Source organism: Myxine glutinosa, chromosome 10, assembly GCF_964187855.1.
Source record: "Myxine glutinosa chromosome 10, kmMyxGlut1.1, whole genome shotgun sequence".
Classification (NCBI taxonomy): domain Eukaryota; kingdom Metazoa; phylum Chordata; class Myxini; order Myxiniformes; family Myxinidae; genus Myxine; species Myxine glutinosa.
The window spans coordinates 93,152,238-93,173,096 of NC_136270.1; the positions used below are offsets into that span (position 1 = coordinate 93,152,238).

Here is a 20,859-nt window from a genome sequence, read left to right on the forward strand (position 1 = left end):
ATCTACCTCATTATCGTTTTGGCAAGTACCACTCCCTGCTTCAGATTGATACATCTGGTGTGATGTCTTAACAAGAAACAAACAGCCTTTTGTGCCTAAAAATAAAAACCGGCGTGGAATCCATCAAGGTCCATCGCCATGTCAAACCCCCTTTAGGTAGGTACCTTTGCTACACCAGATGTGAAGTTTGAGCACATTCACATCGATCTTGTAGGACCACTGACTACCTCCATCACGTTGGTGCAGTTATATGCTCACCTGTATCGATTGCTATACCAGGTGGCCTGATGCCATTCGTCTACATAACATTACAGCAGAAACAGTCGCTGCAGCCTAGTACAACCGTTGGAATTCAAAGTATGGCACATCATCTACCATCACCACAGATAGAGGGAGCCTGGTGGAATGCAATCATACTCGTACTACTGCTTATGACGCAGCAACGAACTGCGTGGTTCAACGTTTGCATCGTCAATTGAAGGCAGCTTTGAAAGCTCAATCAGACCCGAGTCGGTGGTACGAATATCTCTCTCCTGTTCTACTGAGCATCCGCACTACCATTAAGGACAATCTGAGATGTATGCCAGCGGAACTTGTTTATGGTACCCCCATTGCCCTTAAACTACCAGGACAAATGGTTGCACCTAATCGACCGACTACATGACTGGACCCATCCGTCGACTGCAAGAACACAGCTTCCTGAGCAATCGCCGCAGTCTGAACAAATGACAAATCCGACCGACTGCTGGGAAGGCAATGGCAAACCACCCAGTATGTAACCCTTGCTCAGCAAGCTGCGTCGGCGACACACTGACGTTTTCTGAAGAAGAGTACGGTATGGGACGTCAGAGAGAGGGTGACTCAAAATCGCCATCTTAGACCCAAATAAAATTACAACAACAACAACCACGAGATCCATTGCTGGTCACGTGAACTCTCGTTTTCAGAGGCTGCGCTCGCGGCTGTGGTAAGTCGAAGTCGTGGTACTACGCTGTGGACTGTGGTTGTTATTATAATTAGACACTTTTAATAATCATTTGGTACAATTTATCGAATGTCGGGCCGTTCTGAAAAGTTGTGGCCTGGTCGATCCGCCGTGCGACCCTCCAGTCCTTGAGATGCAGATGGGAGACGTTCGTAGGTGCACGGATCTGGAACAGGTTTAATATGAACAGGAAATATTTGAACACTGCCGTTCATATTATTTTAATTAGTTGATATCAATTGTCTGTTCGTGTGTTCGATTCTCACTTGACTGGAGTTAAATTTGACAACAAAAACTGACACGGGGTGCTTGCAGGGGGCGCTGCATCTCGAAGCACACCGTCCTTTGGTCCTGCGGACTGGGATCTGAGTAGAATGACCATCGAGGAACCTCAAGAACAGAGTAGAGGGCAGTTACATTGTGCAAAGTTAATTATTTATTTATTTTTACCAAATGTGGCAAATTTCAGCAGCAGTAAATATATCATTCTGAGGCGACACTGAGGATATTAAAAAAAAGAAAAAGAGTCCAAAGATGACATACCCCACTTCAAATGTTCAGTTTGTGATTTTCTGACAAAATGTACCAACGGCAACATAGAGAGAGTTGGCATTCGCACAACGAATACAATTGTGGGATTGATGAAATGAGAAAAATCTTAACCAATGAAGACCAACAATTCATCGAATGTTAAATTGTGGGTCAAAAGGTTAAATGGCTCAAGAGGAAATGGAGGACATAATCGTCAGGTTCACGATGTTTTTTTCGTTCAAAATTTTTGGAGATTAGCAAAACTATACATTTTTGGAATATTCAGAGCATGAGGAATCCAAAAATTAATGTTTACATTTGCGTAGACACCTTTGCGAAAATGACACTCAGGACAGTGATGAAGATCTGTAAAAGCATATTCCTGAACGGTATAGACCGAGTAGATCCTGTGTATAGGACTTATAGTTCAATCTGATACTACCTATAACAACCTATAACTTCAAAGGACTTGCAATATCATGTATTATGTAATACAGTTATATCACAAATATAAAGACAATAGTTTTCAATTACATTTGTTTGTTGCTTTTCTATAATCCTGAGCACTATTTTGAGGCCTTTATTGGATTCCTCGCCCCAGAAAACATAGGATTAGCATATTTAATGCAGTTTCTCGGTTGACTAGAAGTCGAAATAGCGCAAAATATGTATTTTATGGCGGCCATTTTGAAAATCAAAAATCTGTGTCTGTGCAAATGGCAACATTGATTTTCGGGTTCTCCATGCTCTGATGATTCCAAAAATGTACAGGTTTGCTAATCTCCCAAAATTTTGAACGAAATTATATTTGTTAACATTGTGAACCTGACTATAAAGGCGTCGGGTTTTGTATCGATACAGCACAGAGTAGCACCAAACCATACCGTCCTGTCCTCTACAAAACCGTACTGTCCTCCACAAACCATACTATCCTCCACAAAACCATACTGTCCTCCACAAAACCATACTGTCCTCCACAAAACCATACTGTCCTCCACAAAACCATACTGTCCTCCACAAAACCATACTGTCCTCCACAAAACCATACTGTCCTCCACAAAACCATACTGTCCTCCACAAAACCATACTGTCCTCCAAAAAACCATACTGTCATGTCCTCTACAAAACCGTACTGTCCTGTCCTCTACAAAACCATACTGTCCTCCACAAAAGCATACTGTCCTCCACAAAACCATACTGTCCTGCACAAAACCATACTGTCCTGTCCTCAACAAAACCATACTGTCCTCCACAAAACCATACTGTCCTGTCCTCTACAAAACCGTACTGTCCTCCACAAAACCATACTGTCCCCCACAAAACCATACTGTCCACCAGAAAACCATACTGTCCTCCAGAGAACCATACTCTCCTCCACAAACCATACTGTCCTCCACAAAACCATACTGTCCTCCACAAAACCATACTGTCCTCCACAAAACCATACTGTCCTCCACAAAACCATACCGTCCTCCACAAAGCCATACTGTCCTGTCCTCTACAAAACCATACTGTCCTCCACAAAACCATACTGTCCTCCAGAAAACCATACTGTCCTCCAGAAAACCATACTGTCCTCCAGAAAACCATACTGGCCTCCAGAAAACCATACTGTCCTCCACAAAACCATACTGGCCTCCACAAAACCATACTGTCCTCCACAAAACCATACTGTCCTCCACAAAACCATACTGTCCTCCACAAAACCATACTGTCCTCCACAAATCCATACTGTCCTCCACAAAACCATACTGTCCTCCACAAAACCATACTGTCCTCCACAAAACCATACTGTCCTCCACAAATCCATACTGTCCTCCACAAAACCATACTGTCCTCCACAAAACCATACTGTCCTCCACAAAACCGTACTGTCCTCCACAAAACCGGACTGTCCTCGGCAAAACCGCACTGTCCTCGGCAAAACCGGACTGCCCTTGGCAAAACCGCACTGTCCGCAAAACCGGACTGTCCTCCATAAAATTGGACAAATGTCCACCGTAGACGCGAGGCACGATGCTTGTATCTTATGCATTGAAAAGTGTTACAGAAAGAGTAGGTTATGATGTGCTGTCAATCTGGATAAATAATTATTTGCCTTTAAATGTTAATTTTGTGATAACACGAAACGGATTCAAGAAGATGGTTCCACAAATCGAAGAAAAGAGAAATAAAAAGGTTTGTAATGTATGTCAGTTTGTATTATTTGTATGTGACACTGTATGATGTGAGTAACTTGCGTAGACTAAACGAGACAACAACAGTGGGTTCCTCCTAGTCAAGTTTGATGACGACTCGTCGTTTTTCACAACGTTCAACACCCCCATTGGGAGGTTCCGATGGTTTTCATTTGGCCTGAAATGCTCACCCGAGATATTTCGACGCATCATGGATCAGATGCTGGAGCATGTTTGACGTTGACACTGCTATCATGGACCACATCTTGATTGGAGCCGAGCCAATGATCACCATGACTGAATTCTGCAAAAAGTTGTCAACAGAGCTAAAGAGCGTCCCTCGGATTGATGTTAAACTGGGCCTTCCTTCTGCCGGGATTAGTTGGTGGACGTTAAAGATCCCACGGGGTCTTTCGTAAAGAGTATATGAGTTGTCGCTAGTCCCTTGAACAAATTCCAAACTCCGGTATAAAACTGTGGGTAGCAAGTGGTCTGGTCTTATTGGATACTCCATTGACACCAGGTTACACTGTTTGCTACCACAGAATTGTTTGTTGTTTGAGCAGCAGCGCCTCCTACATTATAAACAAATTTACGTTCCCATGGGGTTTATGATATCACGAGTGAACTGCCTTGTTTGGCGACAAAGGGCAACCATGATGACATCTATATATATATGAAACACAGTTTGTGTGTGTGTGTGTGTGTGTGTGTAATGTTACCGATAGACTCCTAAACGGAGAGGCTCACGTACTTGATATTTGGCACAGACATGGCCATTGAGCCTGGGTAGGACATGGCCGACCTAAAAATATTTGACGAGATCCATATTTTTATTCATATTTACTTCAGCGCATTTCAGCGAAGAATATTATACACGGAATCTGAGCGGTGGCAGAGCAGCGCGCTGATTCGCTCAGAGCGATCACGTGATGTTCCATTCCCGCCGTCAGACCATCTATATATATAAAACACAGTTTGTGTGTGTGTAATGTTGTAATGTGTGTAATGTACGGGTCTCCCTTCCCCCGCCCGGCAACGCCGGTACTGGAGGGCATCACAGGATCGGTGAGTCTCCAAAATCCGCTTCGTGCTGTTGCGAAGATGCAGGACGATGTCGCGATTGTTGTGCTGCTCTCCGACCATGAGAACTGCAACGTCATTGTTGACTGGCCCTCCCCTTCCCTCTCCCCCCTCCGTCCTCCCCTCCCCCTCCCTTCCCCCTCCACCCTCCCCTTCTCCCCTCACCCTTCCCCCTCCCTTTTCCCCCTCCCCCTCCCTTTTCCCCCTCCCCTCCCTTTTCCCCCTCCCCCTCCCTTTTCCCCCTCCCCTCCCTTTTCCCCCTCCCCCTCCCTTTTCCCCCTCCCCCTCCCTTTTCCCCCTCCCCCTCCCTTTTCCCCCTCCCCTCCCTTTTCCCCCTCCCTTTCCCCCTCCTCCTCCCTTTTCCCCCTCCCCCTCCCTTTCCCCCTCCCTTTTCCCCCTACCCCTTCCCCCCTCCCCCTACCCCTTCCCCCCCCCCATGCTCAGCATGACGTCTGAGGAGTGCTGCCCAAATTGAATCTTCCTCTTCTTTTGCATGCAACAGAAAGCTGCATCATCGCCGGAGAGTGCTGCTCTGCTGCTGATGCCCTCGAAAGGGTCGGGCAGGAGTTTGTAATTTGTTCAGAGTGCCGATGATAGCTTGGTGTGTGTGTGTGTGTGTGTGTGTGTGTGTGTGTGTGTGTGTGTGTGTGTGTGTGTGTGTGTGTGTGTGTGTGTGTGTGTGTGTGTGTGTGCACGCTCCACTATGAGTCACAGAACGAGTTAAAAAAAAAAATCACTTGAGTCACATGAATGACGAAAGTAACAAAATTTAAAAAGAAGAATGATCAAAAGGAATTGATCATTTAGAAGAGGGAGGATTACCTATTGTTCCTGCAGCGAAATATGTCAATATAAACCTTTTCATGTCGTTTTTGATTGTTCTGCTTGCACAGACACGTTCGATGGTGATGACAGCGATATTGTCGAGGCGTTGCTGTCCCATCACGGTGCGGAGATACGCTTTCACCCGTCTTAATTTACTACAGGATCTCTCTGCTTTGTCCTTCCACAACTTGCTGACAAATGCCCTACCATCAGCCATTTGTGTTTCTGCGTCGGCGTGATTGCGTGGTTCGCTTTCATGGACGGAAATGGTCATTTCGAAAGAGCTTGAGGGCGGGCGAAGCCTTCGGAGTCGGGCAGAGCTGCCACTTGCTGGATTATAAGAAATTCGATATTTATCTTATTTTAGTATTATTTTAACCCCAAAAGAATTACGATTGATAATTGCAAAAATGGTCAAATATATGACTATTCACATGAGTTTTACATCACAGGGAAATGGCAACCCTTCTGTCATCTCGCGATATTTTGCCATCCTGATGTTTATATGCCTGAATTATATAAGCTAAGCTGGATTTTTGGGGCATCATTTGCACCCCCCCCCAATCCTTGCCTCGTACGCCTTTCACACACACACACACAATTTGTTGTGGTGATTGTGGTGAACCTAAATCGAGAGAGATAGATAGATATGTCTTGTGTAATTTGCAGGCAACAACCATTCTTCAAAGAAAGATGGTTTCACATGATCTCCTGTGACCATCCCTACCTTGTTTGCATTCTTTTTGGCAAATCTTCCCTACCTTCCTTTACATTTTGAAAGAAATGTTTTTTTTTTTTTTTTTTTTTTTTTTTTTTGTATACAAGACCGAGGCTCGTGAAAGAGCGAAAATTAATCACACAGAAAGACAAACAGACACATAAAACAAATAACATCGGGAGCGGTAGACAAGATGGGGAGAGAGGGGGAAGGACACAAACACAACATTTGAGAGCAGGGACCGAGAGACATGGAGACATCGAGAGATCTGTGGGAGGGAGAGGGCTTTGGGGGGGAGGCATGTGAAGGGGGGAGGCATGTGAAGGGGGGGGGGGGGGTGGGAGAGGTATAAACATATGGACACTGCCAGGATTTCCAGGAAATAAGTTGGAATTTCAAACAAGGTGGATCTGGGGTGAATTAGTGGGGGTAGAAAAGATCAAGGTTATGGATGGGGGAAGATAAGAGATGGTGGTGAACAGCTGTTTTAAAGACCTGGAGGGAGGAGAGGGATTGAAGGGAGTGTGGGAGTTTGTTCCACAGGCGGGAGAAAAGAGGAATGAAAGAGTGAAGGTGAGCAGAGAGCCGAGATTTCGGCAGTTTAACCATCAGAGGGTTGCTGGCAGATCTTGTGCGACCTGTAGGAATATTTGGGGGACAGAGCACGGAGAGAGCTGGGGGAGCAAGGCCGGAGAGGAGTCGGTAGAAGACAGAAAGACCACCTACCTGCCTGCGGTGAGTGAGTGAAAGGCCCTCAGAGATAGCTTCATCGCGGGAGATTCCAATGATTTTGAAAGCTTTGGATTCAACAGCGTGAAGCCGAGCCAGGTGTGAGGCAGGAGCACCAGCCCATAGGGGAGAACAGTATTCCATTGAGCTGCGGATGAAAGCCTTGTATGTGGTGAGGAGCTCAGGTGTGCCGAGGAAGGACTTCGCACGACGGAGGATGCCCAGTCGGCGACTGGCTTTGGAGGCCAGCTTGGAAATGTGGTTTTCCCAAGAAAGATCATGGCAGATAGTGCTGACATTATTTTTGTTATTTGATCATTTGTGACATTTGTTATTTTTGTTTGTTATTTTTTTCAAATTTGTTATTTACAATTACAATTATTTTGTAATTACAATTACAAAAATTACAATTACAATTACTTTACAATTTGTTATTTTTTGAAAACCTTTTGTTATTATTTGCAAAATCGAAGATTTTTCAAGTATATTGTTCGGTTCCGTTTGTGGTTCTGTCTGTTTGTCACCGGCCTACAGGTCACAATTCTAAACCGATCGCCACGAAACTTCACCAAGTTGTAGAAGTCGTCCCAATTGGGAAGCCTATTGATTTTGACGTCAAAGGTCATCTGGAGGTCAAATTTCTAAAATCGCCATTTTAAATCCGATTGACTTGAAAATTGAATAGCATTTGTATATCAAGTCACTAAATTGGGAAACATACTATTTTCGAGGTCAAAGGTCAACTTAAGGTCAAATTTTTAAAATCATCAATTTTCATCTAAAAAGCCGTCAATTCTCAACAGATTGACTTGAAAATTGAACAGCATTTGCATATCGAGTCACTAAATTGGGAAACATACTATTTTCGAGGTCAAAAGGTCAATGGTCAACTCAAGGTCAAATTTTAAAAATCAATTTTCATCTAAAAAGCCATCAATTCTCAAGCGATTGACTTGAAAATTGAACAGCATTTGCACATTGTCACTAAATAGGGAAACCAACTATTTTTGAGGTCAAAAGGTCAAAGGTCAACTCAAGGTCAACCTTCCAAAACCATCATTTTCATCTGAAAAATTGTCAATTTTCTTCCTATTGACCTGAGCTTTGATCAAGATTGTCAATTTTAATCTTGATGAAATGGACAATTTGCTGTATCAATGGAATTTTTTTTCTTGGGGGGGGGGGGGGCATATTTTGAAAAGTATCGTGCTCAGCATGACGTCTTCTTGTTTGCTTATTTGAAAGAAATATTTACTTTACCACTGATGTAGAAGTTGCTTCATCAGAAAATGTCATCTCATCAAGAAACCCAGGGGAATTGTGGATTTAACAACAATAACACTAAGAACAACTTTATCATTCACAAACCCTGATGAATTATGCTTTAATATGCCATTTGCAGTTTATTTCTTTCATGTGTACGTCAAAAGTTATAAAATTTCAACCACCCAGGTCTAACCAAACATGATGTCCATTCTCTGGTACTTCCTGCTGGCCACCTTTATGAGCAATCTTGCAGCTGGAGTGAAGTGTCCAGATGGTGGAAAATGTCCTGATGGTTCCACTTGTTGCCGAATGGCTTCTGGTAAATTTGGCTGCTGTCCATTTCCAAAGGTATGTCGAACGAGCCACCTGCCTCGGACACAGGTAGCTTTGAGCATATTGGGGAATTTGTGTATGTTCCAAAGGTATGTCAATTCACTAAGGTATGTGTGCTTTTGTGTGGCTTAAACATCCAATATATTGTTTAAATGGGGGGAAAATGATTGGTTGAAATATAATTCATTCATTCCTAAGATGGAATTAAATAAAAATAAAGATTGTGAGAATGAGTCTGTATCAGTGATGTAAAGTACTTGGGTTGTTTACAACGTGTGTGCTTGTGCAGGCAGTATGCTGCACTGATGGACAGCATTGTTGTCCTTTTGGGTACATCTGCAATGACACGAGCGGAAAATGCATCAAGGGCAGCCACTCAATACCTTGGGCAAAAAAGGAAGCACATCAGGATGCAAACTTGACAGAGGTACTTCTGCAATGCACGGAATGATGTTGACTGAAAACTCATAGTTGACTTTTTGTATGCAAAGTCATGGATTGTGGAAGAGATGGAACACAGAACGGACAGGACACAACAGAACAACAGAACAACAGGGATATTTGGAAGAGAGAGAGGGGGTGGGGGTCACACCAGCAGCAGTGATGAGAGCCAAAATAGAGGGAGGCTTGGACATATAAACGATGTGGGGAAGCATGAGGAGTAGGGGAGGATGCACTGAGTGGGCAAAATTGATATAGACACAAACTCTCAGGAAGGAAAAAACTGTACGTTGGGAAGGGGGGGGGGGGGGGAGGTTAATAGCGCTAGAAAAGATAATGGTTTTGAATGTGGGATGATCTGAAATCGTGGTGAACAGCTGTTGTGAAGATCTGGAGGGAAGTCTTGAATGAGATTGAACAGAATGTGGAAGTTGGATCCACAGGTTGGGGGGGGGGGGGGGGAAGAGAAACAATTGAGTGGAGGTAAGCAGTAATTCAGGATTTGGGGAGGTTCAACACTCCCAAAAAAAATTCAGGACTTTTTGGGGGGGGGGGGGGAGGGGAGCATTTTGTATAGGCGTGTAACACGTTCTTTTAACTTTTTGAATGCTTGTACCACCATGCAATGCTTTGATAGCATTCTGTTGAACCCTATAGTCTGGTGAATTGTCTGATCTTTCCATGTGTGCCAGACCATTGCTGCTTTCTGCTCTTTCTGCCTTGTTATTGGTTGTAGAATTCTCTCTTTGGTTCCTCTCCCCCTTTCACGCCCTGCCACTGATTGCAATCAAAACCTTTGGATGCTTGTTTAGTGGACATCAAAATTTAACAATGTGATAAAATATTGGAGGGAATTTTTATTTTTTGTGAATGCTCAAGTTCCTGATTCCCTTCTCACTTGTCTATCTTTCTTTTTCCAGCACATTGGACAAAAATGTCCAGATGGGAGCTCATGTTCAGTTTGGAAAACGTGCTGTCGTTTACAAAATGGAACGTATGGTTGCTGCCCCTTCCAACATGTAAGTATAATTCACATTTGCAACCCAAAGGTTTTTTTCCAGACTCGGTGGTATAATGGTTAGAGCATACACTCCGAGTCTCCGAGGTCAACAGTAGAAACCTCATCCAAGTCTTACCAAAGAGTTTAAAATTGGTACGTGACACTTCCTTGCTTGACGTTCAGGACTTAAAGGGCTAAGAGCAGGAACATCCATGGGGATTCCTCCTTCGGAAATTCCCCACTGAGTGTGATGCGAAAGTTGGTGCCATTGTTATGACACTACTGGTACCCAGAGTACTCCGGGAAGGGAACACTTCCTGCAAGCTCAGCGACTGTGTTTGTCATGTCTAACAGACCTGTGTTGTGTCCATTCTTCTGTATGTTCATGTGTGTGACACATGTGTAGCAGCTCCACTTTGAGCCTTAGATTCTGTAAAAAAACAACATCATTCAATCATTGATGGTGTTGGCTTAGCCTGGTGTTGGCTGGTGTTGGCCTGGTGTTGGCTTAGCGATCAGGGTGCCGGCTTGGGATCCGAGGATCCTGGGTTCAAATCCCGGTCGATCGCTGAATTAACGCCAGGGGGGTTGACTCAGCTTGTCATCCTTCCGAGGTCGGCAAATTGAGTACCAGCTTGCTGGGATGAATGATCCCGGTGTGTACCCCGGTTTAGAATAGGTACACCGTATCCCTGCGCATCGTAAGAGGCGACCAAGGGTTGGCGTCAGGAAGGGCATCCGGCCATAAAAACATTGCCTCAAACAGGGAACCATGATTGTCATGGGGCCCGCAAGGCTAACCCCCGCTCTAGCGGGGAAAATGGCCTTTAAAACGATCATTCATTCATTCATTCATTCAATCATCATTAATTCAAAATACAACATCAAACAAAATAATCATTCCTCACCTTATCCACAGCTCTCCTTGCTGCTTTCCTCTTCTGCCCATACAGGTGCAATAACCCCACAACTGGCTGCCTCCCTCTATCCTTGATCTTCTCTATCCTCTTCCAAACCTCCTTCTTTTTACCAACTGCCTTCGCTACTTCCTCCGTCCTCCATAGCACTTTTCATGAAAATGTAATGATGTGCATTCGTGTTCGTAAAATTTAACCAACCGCCAGGAACCGATCCCCCTTTTCCCCATTCAAACATTGCCCTCGACATTCGCGGATTCGACATTCATGGCATTTTTCAGGAACGTGTCCCCCGTGAATGTTGGGGTCTGACTCTATTTACTTTTGGCGGTTTATATATGCATCATGAAGAACAAAATTGGTTTAGGGTCGTTTATTGGCAAAATGTGGCTGCTCATGGTCACTTGAGTTGCAGTTATATAGGGTCTCTCAATATTTCACGGGATTTTGAGTTGGACAGGTGACAGTGATGGACCATGCCATATAGCAGCCATGCTATTGCTGTTTCGATCGTGGTTTCTGTAAAGTCCGTGATAGCATGATAGGGGAGGGCAAAGAGTTCAATATTCTGTTGTTTTGATGTGGGAATGAAGAAATATGCAATGATTGATGTGAGAATGCCCTTTGCCTTTGAGTGGGAGGAGGAGTGAGGGGAGGACAGGGAGTTGAGGTTATGAGGAGAGGGAGAGCGAAGATGGGACAGAGTTAGGAGGGGGGAGGTTGAGGCTTTGGGGTGGGGGGAGGTTGAGGCCTTTCGGTGGGGAGGAGGGGATTGATGCATTAACATTGGGAAGGGGGGAGTGTGAGGACTTGGGGGTTGGGGGGTTTGAGGTGGGTGTGGGTGTTGAGGACCTGAAGTCACATTTTACATTGCGTGGATGTACTGCGGGTCCCTGCTAGTAAAAATGTAATACAGTATAATGTTCTTCTAATAATGCTGCAGCTGTATCTCCAGCTATGCTATAGTTTCCTGATTGATTTACAGTATTGCCATGCTGTTATTGTGAATGTATTCTGATTTTGCACAGGCAGTCTGCTGCAAGGACAGACGTCACTGCTGTCCCCAAGGCCATATTTGTAACCTGCAAACTTTGATGTGTGATATACCCTCAAGCTTGTCATGGAGTAGCACATTCCTCGCGAAGGCAGTTGAAGGCCATCTCCAGGTGTGAAAATGGCTCTGCACCACAGTGTGATTTTTCAATATTGCTGTGTCTTCATCGCTGCTATTGTACACCGCTCCTTTCCTAAGCCATCTCCAGGCACTGCATGACGTCATCGCTCAGGCACCTTTAGAGTTATGAAGCTGATATTTGGACACGACAATGACCAAATGATTTGGCTGTAAAGGGTATTTTCGATTTATTGATTAATCAATCAATCGATTAATTATTTGATTAATTTTTTTAAGGTTACAGATTCAGATGAAACGGTGGTGGTTCAGGTATTCTATTAGCAAATTGATTAATAATTTAAATATTTTACGATTATTATTTCTTTATTTTCATTATTAATCATTTATTTATTTTCTTTCTCATCTGGGCAATATCTCAGGCACCTTTTGAGCTAGGAAGCTGATATTCAGACATGACAGTGACCAAGTGATGTGGCTATAAATATATTTTTGATTTATTGGTTAATCAATTAATTATTTATTGATTGGTCAATTAATCAAATGATTATTTCATTTTTTCGATGAATGGCTTATTTAATTAATTTTCAAAAAGTTACAGCTTCGGATGAAACACTGGTGGTTGAGGTATGCTATTAGCCAATTGATTAAGAAATTATTTTATGATTATTGTTTATTGATTTTAATTATGCAATTAATCAATCGATTATTGTACACATCTCCCTCACCATACCATCTCTATGCGCCGCATGGGGTATTGCCGGGCAACGAAGGCACCCCGGCAATGCCGCACTGGAGGATGTTATTTATTTATTTGGTATGGGGCGGTGTACTTTGAATGTATCTGTACTTTTTTGAAATATTACTTCCCATCATCAGTGACACAAAGCCTGCTTCTGGCTTAACGGTTAATGTGGCTAGCTTAAGATATTTGAGTCTTGAGTTTTAGCCCCTGTCTTGCTGTTAAATGAGGTAGATAATCTGGAGGAGATGGGCCTATCATGGTGTGAGGCACAGAATGTAGCTCAGGGTTGAGATAAATGGCGAAAACTTGTGGGAGCCTTATGTTCCATTGGGACGAAGAGGATAAGTAAGTTTGTAAGTCTTGCTGTTAAATAACACCAGGTGTGTCTGTCATGCTTCCAAAGTCCGCAAAATGAGTACCAGCTTACTGGGAATAGGGGGGCACTGCATCAGCGGCACAGTCACTCTCCCAGCAATGATGCGACCAGAAACAACAGGCTACATACAAAATAATAATCAATGACGCATTCGGATTCGCAGTTAAACTTGTTTAGCAACTCGAGCCAATAATAAGATGCTCTCTAGTTTATTTAATGCAGGCAATTGTCCTGCGACAGCCATTTTTACAACACAAATGTTCTCTTTGCTTTCATGTACAAACCGCATTTCTTGGTGGTCCATTGTTAAGCGGAGTATAATTTTTATTTATTTAATTTTACATAAACAGCTGTGGTTGCTTCTTTATCTGCATAATATTGTTACGTTTGTAGGTGGTGAGGGAGGGTGGGTAGATATTACCTTAGAACAGTTAGAAATGTGTAGCTTAGTTTGCCTCGCCTGAGGAGTTTTTCTGCTCATCTCCCTGCTTCATCATCGTCCCTGGTTCCTGCTCGTGTCCCTGCTTCATCATCGCTTTAAATCCATAGATGCGGAGCTTGGAGTCATTAGAGTCATCCTCAGAGTCTGTCTCTTGAAAAACACGAACATCAACATCGAGGTCTTTAGCAGTTCTTTATATGTAGTCACATATTGCTTCTGATGTACCTTCCACATTTAATTGGTAGACGTGAATACATTTCCCTACACTCTGAGACGATTAGCCCTGAAAAGGATCGTTTGTAAGATTGTTGTGCTGAATTTGTCGATGTGATAACACGAGTTAACTAGAACAGCACTCTTAGAACGCATACCTCCGCCTGGCTGAACAGTTTGTTCTGTATCCCAATGATAGGCCGGATATGGATTCGGACCTGAACCAAAGTTTTATCGGATTATTCTTGTCAATTAACCAACTGATTCACCTAGTTTAGTCATAAGTCATCCATAACTTTTTGAAATGTCATGTTGTATATCCTTTTTCACCCGATCCCTCCATGGTGAAGAATCACTTAAAAATTAAATAAATCTCATGTCCGAATCCATATTCAGATCTTCACCAAAATCGAATCGATTCGTTCTTGTCACACACCTAACCGCTCCACCAAGGTTCGTCCAAATCCGTCCATAACCTTTTGAGATATCCTGCTATATATAATTTTGGCCCTATCTCCCAATAGTGAAGAATCACTTAAATTCTAGTAGCCGGATCCGAATCCGGATCTTCACCAAAAACTAAACATTTCATCCGTGCCGCATACGCTACATCTCTGCCAAATTTCGTCCGAATCCGTCCACAACTTTTTGAGATATCTTGTTCACAGACAGGGGTGAAAACACAACTACCTTTGGTGGTGGAGGTAATAACAGGGGGAACCATGGGAAGGTTGTCATCTCCCACCCCCTTAAATATATGAACGTTGTCAAGATAATTCCTGGTTGCAAGATGCAAAATTGTCCAGGTTGTGTCCAGGTCTTGATGCTCGTCGGCACTTGGCCTCAAAGGCTGAGTCTCGTCATATAATAATAATTGGTGTCAGCGGTCAAGGTGGGCAGTGTGCTTTTCATGTTTCTATGGTGCAGCTAGTCTTGCCTCCTACTCTTCCACTTGGTTATGATGTTATGTGCTAACTTCTTCCAGAAGTCTCCGGTGAATGAGACGAACTGCAGTTGCCCTCATGGTGGCACATCTTGTCAGGGCCCTCAAGGTGATTGTCTTTGCTGCCTCCTGCCAAATGTGAGTGCACCCATATGAAATCCACATGGTGACGTTGTTTCGTTCATTATTTGTTTTGTTTTTTTTACATTTTTGGCACACCATGGGATTGCTTGGCAATTATTATTCGCGAAGTTCAACATCAACGTTGTTGTTCTTAAACGGCCACTATTATTCCACCTTGTGGAGTCGGCCAGGGGAAGCTTGGCCCAAGTCATTCAAGAACAGGCTGGCGAGGCCTGACATTCGCCGAGTTAGTTCACCTAGCTGTGGTGCCGACATACTCGCCTCCTCTTTGCGAAGGACACCATGGGATCTTTAACGTTCACCAACCCATGCTGGCAGATGGGACTCCTAGTTTAACGTCCATCTGAGGGACGGCACAAATATTGATGAATCTCCCTGCCTGTGAAACACCGGGATGACAGTTTATATCTGGATCGGGATTCGAACCCAGCTGAGACAGCTTAGAGGTGAATGTGTGTACCTCTAGGCCTTCTTGTCAGATCGCGAAGTACAAATGGTGTGTTCCGTTTGCGAGCCGCTTGCTTGTTGTGTTCTGTTAGCAAGCAGCTTGCTATTGCTTGCCAAGCCAGACATTCCGTATCAACCGCTTTGCAAACTGCTCGTCCAGTCACTCGGCAAAGGAGCAAAGTTATTTCGTCCATGTAAAATGAGGTTTGACTTTAAACAAATTGCAACAGAATTATGAAATAAAGACTATGAACACAGGTAACTCTATGGCTATTCAGTTTGTTTTTATGTGGATTGTTATTGTATGCTACATGGTTCTCAAGGCATTAATTACATTATTAGCCCCCGTTGGACTTGGACCGAAAGGGGGCTTATGGATATGGTCTCGTGCGTCCGTGCATCCACAACCATATCTCGGAGATGTATGGACCGATTTTCTTCAAACTCGGCACACCGACAATACATGATGGTATACATATGCACATCATTTTGTTTCGCAATGCGATCAAAGGTGGCCGACTGGCGGCCATTTTAGTTCAACAAAACCCGACGTTGAACACGTCCTCAACCATTTCTCGGACATGCATTTGCTGATCTTGTTCAAACGTTGCACACAGATAATGAATGATGGCTTACATATGTACGTCATTTTTTTTCGAGATAGAATTAACATGGCCGACTGGCTGCCATTTTTTTTGACTTAAACGTCTCCAACAATTTCTGGGACATGCATGGTCCTATTTTCTTCAAAGTTGGCACAGACAATATATGAGTATACATATATGCAGAAGATTTTGTTTTGTAATTCGACCAAAGATGGCTGAATAATGGCCTTTGACTCTGTACAGCAAAATTAATAAAACCACGGTGGAGGCTGACATTTTATGTCTTTTTTTAATTTATATTATCATGATATTACGATAATCGTGATAATGATGAGGTCCATTATCGTGATATAGTTTTCTATTGTTGCCCAGGCCTAATATAAATATACAGTCACGTGAAAAATTAAGTACACCTCGTAAACTTTTGACTTTTTCAACATATTTCAACATACAGCTATTTGATCTTCATTTCAACAATATTGATAGATAAAGGTGATATAATACAACAAATATCATGAAACATTTACATTTTGTTGTCCATTGTATAATTTAAATAAACATAAATGCAAATTTCACGTGTGGAAAAAGTAAGTACACCCCGACATTTATCACTACTTCAAATACCTAAAATTAGAATCAGGTGCACCAGCTCAGGTGCAAATGATTAGAACATCATTAGAGGTGATCTTGGAGGAACCTGTCTTATTTAAACCTCAGTCATTTAGTTTGGTTTGCTCTTTGTTGTTGAAGTGTGCAGCGTCACCATGCCGAGATCAAAAGAGCTCTCTGAGGCCTTCAGAAAGAAGGTTATAGATGCCTACGAGTCTGGGAAGGGATTTAAAAAGATCTCCAAACAATTTGAAATCAATCATTCGACTGTCCGGAAGATCATCTACAAGTGGAGAAGATTCCAAACCACTGCCAACTTGTTCAGGCCAGGCCGCCCCAGCAAGTTCAGCCCGAGAACAGACCGCAAGATGCTGAAAGAAGTCTCTAAGAACCCCAGAATGTCATCACGGGACCTACAGGTAGCTCTTGCCACTGTTGATGTCAAAGTGCACGAGTCTACCATTAGAAAGAGGCTGCACAAATTTGATCTACATGGGAGGTGTGCCAGGAGGAAACCTTTGCTGTCCAGAAAGAACATCAGGGCAAGACTAAAGTTTGCCAATGAACACCTTGGCAAAGACCAGCACTTCTGGAACAATGTGCTCTGGACAGATGAGTCAAAGGTAGAGCTATTTGGCCACAGTACCAGAAGACATGTTTGGTGAAAACCAAAGACAGCATTTGACCACAAGAACCTGATACCATCTGTAAAACATGGTGGTGGAAATATTATGGTTTGGGGCAGCTTTGCTGCATCAGGGCCTGGGCAGCTCACCATCATATAATCCACTATGAATTCTTCATTGTACCAGAGGGTGCTTGAGGATAATGTGAGGCCATCTGTCGGAAAGTTGAAGCTCAACCGAAGGTGGACCTTGCAACATGACAATGACCCTAAACATACCAGTAAATCCACCAAGGAATGGCTGAAAAGAAAGAAATGGAGGGTTCTGGAATGGCCAAGTCAAAGCCGGGATCGAAATCCCATCGAGATGGTGTGGGGGGATTTGAAATGAGCTGTGCATGCAATTGTGCGTGCTGTGCAACAATTTTTTGTTGAATAATTATTGCAAAGTCAATTTCCCATTGTTTTTTGTTCAATTAGATCACCTTTATCTATAGATACTGTTTAAATGAAGATCAAATATTGATATGTCCACACATGTTAAAAAGATGAAAAACATTTCAAAAACATGTGACTGTATATGACAGAGATGGCTGTCTGTTCGTCTGTTCACAGTTTACGCTTATAGGTAATGTGAATGGCTCCTGGCAAGATTGAATAATGTATCGTATAGGCTTAGTAAAAGCTGATATTCAAAATCAGATTTCATATTTGACGATCGTAACTCATGGCCTAAATAATTGTCGTAGTCTCGAGTGAAATCGGAAAATAATTAGGAAAGAGCCTATATTAATTGAATAATAGACTCCGCGGGATGTGAGGTAAAATGGTCCAAAATTCAGTATTTTCACTCTTAAAGGTAACTATTGTAGTATTGTATGAATTTAATTCGAGGAAGGGCCTGAATTTATTTTACACCACCCAGGGACACCAGTGGTGATCTTTTTGGATTTGGATTCAAGTTTTTGTGTCAACCTTTGTTGCTTCCGTGAATGTCATTGTCTGTTCTGTGTTCTTGCTCTTCCAGGACCCTCAATGATGGATAAAATAATTTAAAATCCAGTATTTTTAAAATTAATCTGCGTATTTCTCACGTTTAGTGTTGTTTATTTCATAAAGTGGTGCCAAAAATGCCTAAGATCGCCGTCCATGTATAGAGACTTTTTGATACGGGTCCCAACGGAATGTTGGCGTGTTTCTATGCATGTCCGCACACCATGCCATCTTCTTCTTCTTGCACTGGCAACGTTTGAAAATCCAGAAACCCGAGAACTTGAACAAGCATTAGATACAACACGGAGGCCAAATAGACGGTCAGAACAAGCCTTTCAATCTCATTAGCAGGTCCAGAATAAGCATTGAAAGTCAATGGGAACTGGGAAGGAAGGTGTTGGTATTTCAGGGATTGAAATGCCTATTCACATTTTCTGTCACTCGGGACGGGTACTTTTGCTTGTTCATTTAATTTACAACCTTTTCAGGCTGTTTCAAGCTAATTGTTCTCGTGCTATGGTCTCTCTATGGTCTATGGTGATGGTTACAAACTCTGGTTTGGTTTTCGAAACACTGTCCAGGTGGTGGTTCACATATTCCAGTTGTTCAGAAAAGCCACCAGGTTGGCAGAGCCCAATGGCCTACTTTGTTTCTCCCATTTAGATTTCTAAGAGCAGCTTGACAAAGCACGTGGCATTTCCTTATACACATGTATTGTGAGGTTGTTTTTTTTCCCCCTTCTTTTTGGTCAAGATGGCATTGGAACATTTCAAAATCTTTCTTGAGCAGTTGTATTTGTTACGACTCTAACCTTGATGGACCTCATGAGGAGGGCCAATGGTGATCACTTCTGGCCATGGGGATGTCCGTGCCTGCAGGCGGTGTGTTGTGCTGACCAGCAATACTGCTGCCCCTCTGGTTCCAGTTGCAATCCTGAAACAAAGACCTGTGACAAGGACGTGAAGCTGCTTTCGTTGTCCCCTGGGTCTACAACTCCGTGGAACGTTGTGTGTAGTAACACCACTTCCTGTCGTAGAGACTTTACCTGCTGCCCTTTGGCAAAAGGGCACTGGGCCTGTTGTCCATTTCCTGAGGTAAAAATGTTTGTTATTTTTGCAACTGATATTGCTTTATTATATTAATTCATATATAACATATGTGTGAATTGCTGATAGCAATCTGTGTTGTAGATGTGAATCAGAACGTTGAAGATGTTCGTTTTGAGTTGAGGGAAGGGTTCCTGATGTCAAAAGTGTCAATATTCAGGGTGTTTAGGAGTACAAAGTTCTCCCACTAAGAGAGCCTCATGGCAAAGAGTGCGTTGCAATAAATCTTTAACCATTGGTGCTCCCCAAATATTTGGATGTTGTTTTTGGAATGGAAAGCCCATGTGAAGGGAATGAGATGATTCATCAATTGACAAAAGGTTATTGATATACCTCGGCATGAGTCGGCAGACATATGTGGTGACTTTTGTAGATGAACCCGGGATCATGTAATAAGGCTTGAAAAGTCTTGCTGTCCATAGCCCTACAATTGGGTCTGCAGGTCCTATTGTGATAGATCCTATCACTGTCACCAATTTTGAAGCTCTATTCCACTAAGCAAAAGTACAATATCTAGAAATACTCAGCGAAAATACTTGCTTTCAATTGTGCTTTGATACTTGCTTTCGATTTTGATAATCGTTGATCCCTTTAAACGGGCAGCAAACATGATGTCTAAACGGTAGGAATTATTCTAAATCCAGGCCACGATGTTCTAAAGCTGTCGCTTTGTGCCATTCCTCGTGTCTCAGGCCTTTTGCTGCGCTGACCGTCGTCATTGCTGTCCCAAAGGCTATGTCTGTAACCAGATCACGCGCACCTGCTCCAAACACAAGGCTCGTGTGCCCTGGGCAGAGAAGGTACCGGTGGAGATCTCTGAAATTCCTCACGTGGACCTGCTGTGATTCGCATTGTGACTCCTGGTGACAATTTGCCAAGTCGTTTAAATCTCAGAGCCAATGAGCAGTTTACATCGTAACGATTTTTATTCAAGACAGACATGAAGTGCTGCACTGCTGTTTTATTATAATTGTACAATTTAAAGCAATTACAAGTTTAACGAACGCTTCTTTAAATTCTCTACTTCCGACTTTTGGAATGTATTTCTTGTTTGATCTACTTTTCAAAAGTTATTTTCTACTGTAGAAATTGTCTACTGTTGAAATTTTTTTTTCTCACCTTTGCGGTTAATTAAAGAACATTCAGCCATATAGCATGTTTTGAATTTATTTTTTCTTTATCTCATAAAAAACCCACTAATGTATGGAATTATTAGTCCATTAAAAAACTGCGTATTTCTGTCTCATTTTGTACATCTAAAATAACATTAGCCAAAGTTCCTGAGTTATCATGATAAGCTGAAGCATTCAAAACAAGGCTACAGTCCAAAGAAAATGTATGAGCAGTCGATTTATCATGGGTAATGTTGAAGGTGTTTACCAGATGTGAAAGCAATTGGTCTGAACACAATTGCCTCAGATCTCGACTACCTTTGTACAAAGGAAAACTCCATTCGTGTATGAACCAAAAGTTT

The 20,859-nt window shown here is 42.8% G+C and overlaps 1 protein-coding gene across 3 annotated transcripts; it reads left to right on the top strand.

Annotated features, from left to right (window-relative positions):
• Positions 1-424: 424 nt before the first annotated feature.
• Positions 425-20,536, top strand: LOC137433429 (progranulin). Of its 3 annotated transcripts, none has more exons than XM_078785897.1 (8): positions 425-967; positions 8,501-8,662; positions 8,937-9,074; positions 10,009-10,107; positions 12,034-12,171; positions 14,899-14,994; positions 19,158-19,373; positions 20,078-20,536. In XM_078785897.1, the coding sequence occupies exons 2-8, from the start codon at positions 8,513-8,515 to the stop codon at positions 20,228-20,230; spliced, it is 990 nt and encodes a 329-aa protein (XP_078642023.1). In that variant the 5' UTR covers positions 425-967; positions 8,501-8,512; the 3' UTR covers positions 20,231-20,536. The 3 variants fall into 3 exon arrangements, with proteins under 3 accessions (XP_078642023.1, XP_078642025.1, XP_078642024.1); XM_078785899.1 differs by having other exon boundaries at positions 839-967; positions 14,902-14,994; XM_078785898.1 differs by lacking the exon at positions 425-967 and adding an exon at positions 5,675-5,723.
• The last annotated feature ends 323 nt before the right edge of the window (positions 20,537-20,859 follow it).